Below are 12,477 nucleotides of genomic sequence, written 5' to 3'. Positions count from 1 at the left end.
AACAGTAGTTTAAGACGATGGGCCGGTGAGACAGTTTGATCACACATCTAACCAATGTTTGGTACATTCATGGAGGGCTGGTGCACCTTCATGCAATCTTCATGGATCTGGTGGTGACACTCTCTTATAGGACACCTTTGCTCCCTTCTGTGTGAAAGTTCAAATGTATTGGAAACACATTACCTTTGCTCACTTTGTAGGGCTCGCCTGGAAATACAGAGTATTTCCCTGACACTCCCTTACCTTGTATTGTTCTGGGTGAATCACGTCCTTCTTGGGCCCAGTGCTGGCACCGTCATTATCGGATGGGATTCCATTGGGTCCTGGCTCTCCGATGTCACCCTGTGTATTGTGGAACAAAAACATTTGCTTTCAATTGAAAAGAGACAATGAAGCTTGAATCAAAGCAGGGTCCCGCCGCACCACCTGTGAATGTTTGTCCTGTAGGTACCACATGTGTCACTATTTCGGAGAGTACTAAACATCATGTAAAATGATCTGTAGCCTTTGATTTTCCTTCAGAATGCATGGATAACAGCCCATGATTTCTTTCAGAGAAGACTTTGAGATTGTTTGAATTTGGGGCCTGTGTTTGATTCTGAGGGATTCGTTCCTTAGGGTAACTTCCTACGCATCGAAACAATTGGGTCTGAAGGAGAAATGTCTTTAAGGCTCTTGAGATGGGCTACGCTACTGACTTCCACCACACAGCATCCCAAACGAAGGATTAGGCCAAGGTCACCACCACTTCACCAGCTAAGGGTTTTTAAATACTAACATTACGCTTCTTTGATAATATAACACCTCACAAGTACTTTGATTTGCATTGTTATCCCAAGTCACAAATACTTTTCTAGGTATGCTATCATTTCTTCTGTGAATTGCTTGGTCACTTTCCATCTATTTGTTGGGGCCTTGACCTTAGTAATCTGATTAATAAGATGAATAAACTCTTTGAAGAGTATAGTCATTAACTCTATTTCCATTAGATCTAATGAGATTACCCTCCACCCAATGATTTTTTCCAACCTTTCTCTTCAGCTTATTTTATTCATTTATCTTGTTATATTTCATTTTATGAAGTCTCTTGGCCGCTGCTTCTAAGCCATAGCATTTTCGATCACTTCATATGCATGTGACAGTTGGATGCTGAATAAGGCCGACTAAAGAGGGGCACCTGCATGTGAATTATGTTGTTGGCACAGAATATTGAAAGTACTATGGATTGCCAGAAGGACAAACCAATCTGTTCTGGAAGGACAACCAGAATATTCCTTAGAAGCAAGGATGGCAAGACTTCATTTCACACGAGCAGTCCCTGCACAAGGACCTCATGCGTGGTAAAGTAGAGGAGCAGTGAAGGAGGGGAAGATACGATGGGTCCACAGACTGGCTGCAACACTGGATTCAAACACAATGGGGAGGGTGAGCAAGACAGGGTGGTGTTGTTTCTGCTGCACAACTCACGATGAGTTGGAACTCACTCGACGATGCCTAACAACAACAGTCATGATAAAACAAACAAACAAACAAACAAACAAACAAACAAAGCCCTTAAAGAGGTCAAAGGAATCTGGCTATTTCCCTGTGAGTAAATGGATTTATTGGTGGCATGAGATTTTATGTTTGTGAGGGTTTCTGGTTGTTTCTAAGCTATGATGCACTTACTACATGCTCCTTGGGTGACGGATACTGTATTGTACCTTTTGCACATATTCTCTCATTTAATCCTCTCAACGGCTAAGAGGTCCTTGGATCTCAGGGTAGTGGAGGCTTAACACGTTCACATAATCCTCTTTCCTGCTTTTGAGCCCCAGCAGAAATGGCCACATCACATAAGCCTGAGCTGGCTGCATGGTTGTCTTCCACACTTATATAGATCTCAGTCACTCGCCAGTGTATTCCACACGGCACTCTTGGTGTGATGTTTTCATTTGTCACGTGCCTGTAGTTACCTCAGAGGCAATCTCTAAATTCACACCCACCCTGTCCCCTGTAGATGGGGAAGGCCAGAGGAAGGGGGAGGTAATCCACCAACAGGTCTCATCTGGTGCTCTCTCTGCCCCATTTCTCCTCTGCTATATTGCTGTTGTGTCTCTGTGTTGGAGATCTATTGTAAACCAAGATGGATGACTACAAAGAAATGTTGTGGAAATATGTATTATGAAAAACTGGCATGGAACCACTTTTGAATGTGTATTATTTATATTCACCATGGGCAACCATCACCACGATCTCTTTCCAAAATGTTCATCATCCCAGACAGAAGTCCAGTACCTCTTAAGTATCGCCACTCCCTCCTCCCGTTAAATTTCTTTGTTAATTGTTAAATACGGCATGCATTAGCTTTAATCTATTAGGCTCTCTTTGAATCACCATCACATTTTTATCTCTTTGCATTTCTCTATCCCACTGCCCAGAGGGGGGCTCCAAGCACTGTGTGAAAAGTGGAATTAATAGACAACCAAAGTTGCTCATGAACTTTATGAAGTCCCTGTATACATGCCCCCCATGGTTCATTCAGTCATCTGTCACAGGCACATAGGTTGTTTCCCCCTTTATGGCCATCGTGAAAATTGCTGCAGTGAACATTGGTATCCAAGCAGATGGTCCACTGTCATTGTCTTATTGGTTCCTAAACGAATCACTGGAGCATGTATGCTAATTTGGCACCCGACTGATTATTTTCACAGCCAAATTTCTGTTGGCATTGTGGCTCAAGACAGCAATAGGAGATGCATTAATTGAAATGATCTGTTTTCTAATTGTGACGTAGTGCCTGCCTCAGCTTTCATCTACAGGTCTCCTTACCTTTTCACCTTTTTCTCCATAAAAACCAAGTCCTCGGTTGCCCTGAAAAGATGGACGGACTTGATAAGTTTTAAAAAGTAAACCCCAAAGACAACCAAACCCGCCGTCACTGAATCCATCCCAACCCACAGCGGTCCTCTAGGGCAGAGCGGAGCAGCCTCAGGCTTGCCAAGGTTAGAAACCCTAAAGGAAGCTGCCTGCCACATCTTTCTCCGATGGGTTTGAACTGGCCACCTAGTGGCTAACAGCTGAGTGGTTAGTGCCCGCACCACCGGGCCACAGTGAAAGGATGTTTCAGAAAAGGAAACGAGACATGCGCTATCACGGGAGAACTAGCCTTGTATAAGCTGGTTTCAGCCCCTGGAAACCAACTGACATGAGGAGGAAAATACGTTTGTTTGTTTTCCTTCCCTCTTTTGTGACTTCTTTATGTAAAGTATGTGATAGAACTGTGAGCCTGGTGCGCAGGAGCAAACTTGACCCTGTATCTATCCCCTGCAGAAAGCGGCACTTCACGTGTCTTGTGAGCATCTACTGAGATGGTAACCCAAACTCAAAGCCACGGCCAGTGAGTCGACTCCAAGACATAGAGACCATATCGGGCAGAGTAGAGCTACTCCTGTGGGTTGTTTCTGAGACTGTGTGTTCTGTATGGGAGTAGAAAGCCTCCTCTTTCCCCTTTGGAGCAGCTGGTGGTCTCAAACTACTGACCTTGTGTGTAGCAGATGCAATGTGCAGTTCCCCTTGCACCAGACCCAACCTCAATGCCCTGGGGTCAATGCTGACTCATGGTGACCCCTGTGGGTTTAGTGTGTGTGTGTGTGTGTGTGTGTGTGTGTGTGTGTGTAAACAATTGTGACTCTGGCTGCTAACGAGAAGGCTGGGGATTCAATTGTACCCTGAGGTGCTTTGGAAGAAGCTGAGAGATCTACTTTTGGAAGTCCTGCGATGAAAACCGAGTGGAGCATGCGCACACAGTGTCACACACACGTGTCGCCATGGCTTGGCGTTGACTTGACAGGGACTGGTTTTTTATTCTCTTGCTACAGAAGCCTAAACTGATGGCCTGTGAAGAAGTCATGTAGTTTATACTCTCAGCAAACCTGCCATCAGTGAGCTGAGATATTCCCTAGGGGAAAGCTTGGCATTTGCATTTGAAACATCTTACCCTTTGGAAAATGCACTTCATTATTCTTCCTACCTCTCGGTTATTGGGCACTTCTAATAGACCAGAGCAAAGCAGTAACTGCCCACCATCACAGCCACCCTGTTGGACAGAGGCTGTGAATCTTAATGGGAGCAGACAGGCTCATCTCTCCCGGGAGGGCTCCAATAGCTGCCCCATTGTGGTTAGCAGCCCCACACCTGGGCTCTGGGCTCAAGGCTGCAGTCTCTTTTGCATATCCTGTGTTTCACAGGCAGTGATATGCTGAGAGTCTTGTTTTCTGACCAATGTCTAGCACTCCAAACCAAACTCAATCCATCCAGTCAATGCTGACTCATAGTGATGCCCTGTGGATTTCCGAGATAACTGTTTATGGGAGTAGAAAACTCAGTCTTTCTCCCGCAGAGCTGCTGGTGGTTTTGAACTGCTGATCATGCAGATCGCAACCAAATGCCTAGCCATTACACCACTAGAATTCCTAGTGTCTAGCACTAGTCAGTGGTATATAATGTGGCTTTCTCTCACGCATTACCACAGCATCTCTAAAAGCTGTCATCTACGAGCATTTTCTGGTTCTGATCCCCTGTACACTTAGGAGGCAGCCCGTTTTTCCTCCACTGGAGGACATATTTGAAGATCATTGTTCATCCCCTCTCTTTTTACGTCAGCCTTTTTCTCATTTTGGGACAACAATCTCAATTTCATATAAAATACCCTTTGGCTATTTAAGGACCCCTGCTGGGGTTGTGGGTAAGAAGAGGGGCCACCCGCAAGGATTTTACCTTAAAGGATTTAAGGTAAAAATCCTTTTTCCACAAGGATTTTAACCTTAAAGTTCTAGAGAGTAGTTCTACACAGGGTCTCTCTAGGGGCGGTGCTGGTGGCTAAGTGCTGGACTGCTGACTATAAAGCTATTGTTTCAAACCCCAGCGCTTCTTCGTTGAAAGAGGAAATGATCGCTCCCATAAAGACTGACAGCCTAGGAGACGCCATGAGTCAAAATTCACTCGATGGCAATGTGTTCGGCTTTTTAGTCTTGTTATTTTTTCGGGGAAGGGTCCTTTGGGTTTTAGCAAACCACCTCAGATTCCTTTTTAGCTTAAGGAACCAAGCCATGGCCTAGTCACTCAGCAAAGTCGTTAGTAGTTTTCTGAACAAAATTGCTGCCTATGGGCAAAGTGACTCACCTCTGATGTATAAAATGGGGACACAGGAAACACTATGCTACAAACGCACAAGCGTTCTATAGAAAGGGTGATCTTTGTCCTTTACACCCAAACCACTTGGCTCCTTCCTCAGGGTTTCCCTGTTCCCATAGTGACAGGGCCCATCGGATTTTTCTCTCTGTGGGGGAGTGCCTGCCCCCTCACATGCCCAGAGTCCCTGACACTAAAAACAAAGTCTTTAATTAATGTTAGCCTTTCCCCTTCTTTCCCAGCTGCCTGGGAGCTGAAGTCAAAGCGCAGAGAATAAGCCTGCCTAGAGTGGACTGCAATATGTTTCGGTCCCCCGCGGTCATTCTCTGCCTCTTGAGCTGGCTGTCCAAGTCCCCAGGAAATGGCTTGGTCAGGGGGTGACGAGGGCTGTTTGTCTTTGCGGCGGCCAGTGGAGATCTGAGGCTCTTGCCTGAGCCTGCAGCTTGGCTCTGCTTTCTTGGCCCTGGCTGCCCTGTGCTATATCCGGTGCTCTTGGCTCTGGTCCTTTCCCATCCTTCTCAAGGCTGCTGGATGGGGGGTGGGGGTGGGGGCGGAGAGAGGTCCAGCAGAGGATGCTGGATGTGACAGGAGCTGGGAGCACTGGGTGGTGGCAGGAGGTCACGGAAATGGGATTTCACACCTGGAGCATTCATTTTAAATGTGCCGCTTTGGATATGTCCCTCACCTGAAGGCCAGGCAAGGGACTGGTTCTTAAAAGGTTCGTGAACAGTGGGCCAGAACTGCGTCCTGTCTAGTTTGATGAAATACTTCCCTGGTCAACTTGACTTTGCGTGTTTGGGCCATTTCTCCTTCCCAGGCTATCACGAAGCCAAGTTCTTAACTGCCACCCACCTCGCTGTCCTCCGGCAAGCTTAATCTGCTTCCTCTGATGGAAATAATAGAACGTGAGGCTTTAGTTTACCAGGGGCCCGGGTGGCACAGTGGTTAGGCGGTGGGCTGCAATCCAAAAGGATGGCAGTTTGAAACCACCAGCAGCTCTGTGGGAGAAAGAATGGGCTTTCTACGCCCGTAACAGTTGCAGTCTTGGAAACCCACGTGTGTGTGTGTGTGTGTGTGTGTGTGTGTGTGTGTGTGTGTGTGTGTGTGTGGTGGGGTGGGGATCGTTATGAGTCAGCACTGACTCGATGGCAATGAGCTTGGTTTTGGGTTTGGAGGCTTTCATCTGACCAGAATATCACTGAACGCATCCCTAGAGACCGACGTTAGACTTGTATAATCTCGTTCTCTCCAGGTAGAAGAATGCCCTTGGCCTCTCTGTACCAAGGAGAGCTGTGACCGCTCCACTCTCATCATTGGGTGTGCACTGTCCAGTCGATTCTGATTCCTACAGTCACGCTACAGGACAGAGCCGGACTGCGTCACAGAGGGTCCTAGGCCAGGGGAAAACTGCCAGGGATCCCATCCTGGAGAGTCACTTGTGGATAAATGTGAGTGGTCCCCGCTTTCTCTAATCTCCGTGTATTAGTTTGATTTTTACACAGCACCGGGACTACTGGGATTCATGTGTGTGCCGCAGGACATTTAACAGAGTGACTATTTATGCGGCAGGCTCTCGAGATGCTCTCGGATTGACAGCTGTCGTTTAAAACTGAGTTTGAGGAACAAAGATCTATAGAATGGCTCTGAGCGTACAATCCACAAATACGCCAACCAACTAGTTCTACCAGTAAAACACAGACCTACATCTGAATCCCAGGCCCCTACGTTCCCGTGCCCCCTCCCCTTCCTCCCACAAGGCCAACTTACTTGCTCTCCTTTCGGTCCAGGGGGTCCGGGTGGTCCCTGCACAAACACAAAGAGATGTGTAAATTGTTTTCTTTCGCCTGGGACCCAGATAACATCTGCTGGGAAACTCTGGGAAAGCCATTAACTGTATATTTAAAACATCGTGTAGGGCTCACAGAGGTTTCGGATTCATTTGTTTCTGTAAAGATGAAAAGCTGGATGGTCAGAGAGACAGTGCTCAGTTCTCAGAATCTGCTGGCTGTCTGCGTACAGCTGTTTTCAGTTTGCTTTTTGTGTGTGGAGGCTTTTGACTCCACTCATGTCCTCTTTGTGTTGGTTCTGATCTCTGCCCAGGTCCCAGGGCCTGGGACTGCAGGGCCTGTTTCTCCTCTCTTCCTCTGGGATTCCCCCACAGGACACTGTCGAGCAGATTGGGGTAGTGGTTGAACAAAGGCTCCCTGACAGCATGCATCTTACAGGTCTGCACCGCAGGGATGGCAGGCCATCAGCACATGGCTGCAGAGCTTGCAGGGCCCGCCCCAGGTCCAGGGGAAGCGCATTCGCATTGCACTAGAGGAGGAATGGGTGTCCTTGTACAAAGAAGGAGAAGCCAAGAAGGGGGCAGGTTGGGGACGGTGAGCTATGTTCATCCGTGTGAAGAACTTCAATCACTTAGAGGCTACACTCTGCTATTTTAGAGTTCTGTGCATTGATTGTATAGCAATTCCAAAGTGGGCCATATGGGGGGACAACCCCAAAGGGGAAGTTTACTCTCATGCATGCAGTGGAGAGCAAACATTTTGCATCATGTAATCCTTATTTCAGTCCACCTGGAGAAATCTTTTGTAGTGAGAGAGCTACATGCAAGTGTGATTTTCACAGCATTAGGGAACAAAACAGAAAGTCTTATTATCATTATTTTTTTTATAGTCTGAAGGAAATTTATGAGTAGTTCCACCTCAACTATTAGTATGGCTGTTTCTCCATCTATACCATGCCTTTGTTGTTGTTCAATATCTGTCGTGATCAATTGCTAGCTTTTCTCCAATCTTGAGCAACAGTTTTCCGTGACGAGGTCTTTATCTGGCTTAGCTGGAATCTTTCCATGTGTCACCTCAGGCTAATTCCTATTACTTGCTAAGGACATTTAGGGAATGAGTGAGTCCGAAAGCTCTTCCCAGGGCCCAGTTCGCCTAGAGTTTCATGTGGATCATGGAGCCGTGGTGTAAAGGCTGAACAGGGATTATTCTGCTTTCTACTCTTCTCTTTCTTGGAACCACTCCTCCATCATTCAAGTATATGTCCCGTCTCACTTCTTTCTACCCCTGGGTTGGAAGGAGATGAAACAATGCAGACGACCACTCTGCTGGGACTCAGGACGCCTCACAAATTGATGTTCAACATCTCCCTTTCTGTAACTGCTGTGACCACCTAAGTGTGCTGACTCAGCTTTCCCCCTCCGCACCAACATGTTGGGCTTGGGTCTGCTTTGTCGGGAGATGTCAGGTTCCCATCAGGTGGGCAGGTCTGAGGTTGCACCTGACTGGAAGAGCACCCAGGCAGCCCAGGTCAAAATGTGACATGGTTGGCAGTGATCTGGTGACCGTATATTGACTCATTATTCTCTCACCTAACAAGAATGTTCAAAATGTAGGTATAGAATGAAGCATGTGTCCTGATAATTTCTAACGGGACTACAGGAACATAGCTTTGTTGTAAAACATTTGCTTCCATTTAAGAGCTGAAGAGGTTGCCCCCATAAAGGGCCCACTAGTATGGTACTTACTGGTCTTCCTGGAGCTCCAACTGGACCCATTGGTCCCACACTCCCAGGGCGACCAGGAGGCCCCTGTGAACATGCAACAAGAGCATGGTTTTAAAAGGTGCAGACGGGTATTTGGACTCGTACAGTTCTTAAGACTTTTCTTAGGTTATTCTCCAGTTTAAAAAAAAAAGCAGAAAGAGAGAGACTTACCTGGTACCCAACCAATCCAGGCTCTCCAGTTTCACCCTAATTGAGAAGAAATCATTTCAAGAGTTAGCGCTTTGAAGCATATTTAGGTTTAGTTATATTTTATTGCAGTGTTGGAAATAAGCACATGGAACGATATCAACCCCATCTCTCTTTCTTTAAGTTCTCACATATTATTTGCTATGCATGTGAGATTTCTGTGACACTAGTGCAGTGTCGAGTGCATGCATGTGTACATATACTTTTGACAGGCATGCCAAGGTAAATCCATAACATGTGCGTTCAAAAAAGAATAAGCTGTGTCAGTTTCTTAATGGTCATTACTTTCAAATTTTAATTTTAGTAAAGTAGAAAATTCAAATGGGGATCTTTCACATTCCTTATACTTCTCAATGACATTTAGGAGCAAAAGTGACATGCTGGACAGGGCTTTGGGCTCGAGAGAGAAACACTCGGTACAGGGAAGGAGGGTCGACATGAAATTTATCGCTCCTCAACTTCCTTCCTTGTGTGTAATCATGGGTGACAGATCAAGTGTAGCAGGGGCAGCCATGGAAGATGCTCAGTGAGGAACATGAGTCAGAAATTTTAGAAGGGTCAAGTCCATGCATAGTAATATTAGACACCCTCCTACAAAGATGCTTCATGTGGGAGTACTACACACTTTACTTGTAGACAGTAAGATACAAGTTAAGGCCTCCAGGGAATCTCCATACAGTGAAAGTGAAGAGAACCCAAGGCCATTAACTGCATGACCATATAGACATCTGCAGAGTTGTACATGCGGATGCAAACATGTCCTCAGGAAGAAGCGGTGTCAAAGAGTCCCTAGTGCGGCTCTATGGATGGAGTCAAGAGATCGACAGACACCTAGATCACAGAACTGCAGAATGGAAGTTGACAAATAATCTGAACAACACGCATGTTTTCACAGGTGAGGAAACTGAGTCCACAGCAGTGAAAGGGCCTAACCAAGCCAACCCGCAAGGTAGTGGCTCAGCTGAGGTTAGAGAGACTGGGTCTCTCCACATTCAGCCTGACCTTTTAATACAGTGCCATCTCTTCTGATAATTTCCCCACATGCTGTTTGCCACTCTCTTGGCTCAAAATGTGTTTGTATCCTTAACAAGGATTGCTGTTTGAAGCCACTAATAGAGATGTAACAATTAATATAGACTGAGTAGTATTGTTTTAGTCTTTCACTCTTGTTCTGCATTAATTAACTGACATAGGAGTGTGACGGGGTATGATATATTAGTGAAGAGGCTCAGAACAAATCAGTCACCAGTCAGTATTGTGTAAGACACTTCAGCCATTATGTTCTAAATTCATCACAGAAATGATCTGCCTTTTCTCTCTCCATCCACCTAGGAAACACGGAGTAGAAACACCATGGACATATCTGTGAAGGGCAGTTTTGCACTATTCTCTCAGAAGGGACACAGGAAAGAAGATGAGACAGAAATAAAATAATTTTAAATGGATCATAATTTTGGATTATTTCACCATTTTGTGCAGTCTTCGAATGCCTTCACCCTTATAACTTAGTACTCACTTGGTAGTTAACTTTACCAATTGAAAACTATACTGAATATTTTCATTACATTTTATATTTTATATCTCTAGCAGACTTACCCTGTATTTGTCTCGGTCCTCTTGGGATAATGCATAAGGTTCGCCTTTCTGTCCTTTGGGTCCTTGAGGTCCCTAGATCAACAATATATTAAACACACACACACACACAATACACAAGTCCATTAGTGTTTACTCCAGCGATAGTCATTTGCATGCATATACACTGAGTCTTATGTATGCAACGTCTCATTCCTCTTAGGGCTGATTTCACTTATTCTGAACCCCAATGACTGTATTCAACAGCAAGAGTGAGGCTTTTCACTTCATATTTACCAGACAGCATCTTTCATCAAAGTCAAATAGAAATTCTTTATGGAATTTAAATTATCCTCACAAACCCACATGGACTCTCAGCAAATGGATTCGTGCATCTACCAGTATGTTATTTTTCTTTTTAATTTTTGGGGTTTTTTGTGTGGCCATTATTTATTTGCCATTTTTGCACTAATAGAAGCACATATACTGTTTATTACCTTTTGGTGGAGGAGAATTGGGGCCTTTGTTTAAAACTGTGTGGAGTTTTACTCCATGTGTACATATGCATGTGTGCACAGAAAGATCTTTTGCATCTGCATAGGAGATGAGTACTTCGATGCTGTGGGTCTATTTCTTTATAATTACATGATGGCAATAAAAAATGCTCTGTCTGTTGGTAAAATGAACAGGAACAGACAATGAAGGGGGACCCTAAAAGGAAAGCTGGGTGTCGGAGAATTCTGCAACTTTGAGGGTATCAGCCTGGGGAAGGGACGGAAGACTCTTCTTCCTCCATGTGCGTTTGAAACAACAGTGTTACCAGAGGGAATTTTAGCACAACCTAGGCCCCTGCAAGGTTTTGGTGGTGAGAGGGCACAGTGTACTCTTGCGGGGGGAAAAAGGTCAGAGCACTTTGCTACGATCCTAAAAACCAGATGAGACCGCAAAGAAGATATGCTGGAGAACAAGAGGACGATGCTTTCACAGGCTTTCAGACCAGTTAACATCTGTCAATTAATTTAAATTGGGTCACAAAGGATCATCTAGTCTAATTTTCTAATTTATTAGAACATTTTGTTAAGGCTTGATTTTTCTTCCAGTCGACATTTCTTGCATATAATAAACTGACTATATATTTTTTACCACACGGGTATATCTTTATAAGTATCCACATGAACTAAAAACGTCTGATACTTTATTGTGAAGTTGAAGTCATAGGAAAATACTATCATTCTGGAAATAGAAATGTACCAATATTTTCTAATTGACACAGAATGAAATCCAAGTTTAAAACTCTATTATTCATAACAATACTATTGTTTTAGCTCCTTCCCCGTCGTCTCTCTTACTCTGAAAGCTCTGTTGAAACCCATCATGGGTGACCCAGCTCCTATTTGGGGTACCAGTGACACAGCTTCCAGAATGAAAGAAAGACACACGTCAGCACCGTGCGACACACTGACGAAGCAAGGACGATAAGGAAGGAGACTAGGCAGGCCACTGATCAAAAATTAGGGCTTAAACTTTTATCATCTTCTTTTATTTCACTATCATGCCATTTACTGCCAATCACACAGGACTAGGGGAGAAGATGCAGGGACATTTGGGAGGCAGTCTGGGCTGCAGATGAAGCCTGGGGAGCATGATGCTGAAGACCTCGGCTGTTAACTGTGAGGTGCGTGGACCAGGCCTCCCAGCCTAGCCCTGAGAGGAAAGAACTGGTGCTTTGTTTCTATAGAGATTTACTGCTTTGGAAACCGCAGGGGGAAGCTCTACTCTCTCCTATAGGGTTGATGTTAGTCCAAAGCAAACCGACAACACACAACAACCTGAGCAAAACAATACAAACATCAACCCATTATTTCTAGCTAAGATGTAAATGGTGACTACAGAGAATTATTTGAATCTAGTGAAATCATGCCTTGACCCCTGTAGGAATACGTTAGCAGAGAGGCATGCTTCTGTTCTCACCACTC

General features: G+C 45.1%; 1 protein-coding gene across 1 annotated transcript in view; it reads right to left on the bottom strand.

The window, feature by feature from the left end:
• COL4A2 (collagen type IV alpha 2 chain) overlaps positions 1 to 12,477 on the bottom strand; it is a 232,987-nt gene that overhangs the window by 79,830 nt on the left and 140,680 nt on the right. Inside the window, exons 8-13 of the mRNA XM_004704409.2 lie at positions 10,526 to 10,597; positions 8,894 to 8,929; positions 8,705 to 8,767; positions 6,940 to 6,975; positions 2,812 to 2,853; positions 244 to 342 (exon numbers count right to left, since the gene is read on the bottom strand). Of these exons, the coding sequence (XP_004704466.1) occupies positions 244 to 342; positions 2,812 to 2,853; positions 6,940 to 6,975; positions 8,705 to 8,767; positions 8,894 to 8,929; positions 10,526 to 10,597 (348 nt within the window). The remainder of the gene's footprint in view (positions 1 to 243; positions 343 to 2,811; positions 2,854 to 6,939; positions 6,976 to 8,704; positions 8,768 to 8,893; positions 8,930 to 10,525; positions 10,598 to 12,477) is intronic.

The sequence above is a fragment of the Echinops telfairi genome, unplaced genomic scaffold (genome assembly GCF_000313985.2).
Source record: "Echinops telfairi isolate 266 unplaced genomic scaffold, ASM31398v2 ScPeMD7_7467;HRSCAF=8505_1, whole genome shotgun sequence".
NCBI classification, from domain to species: domain Eukaryota; kingdom Metazoa; phylum Chordata; class Mammalia; order Afrosoricida; family Tenrecidae; genus Echinops; species Echinops telfairi.
The sequence above is the reverse complement of the archived record's forward strand: the minus strand, read 5'-3'. Positions and strand labels throughout refer to the sequence as shown.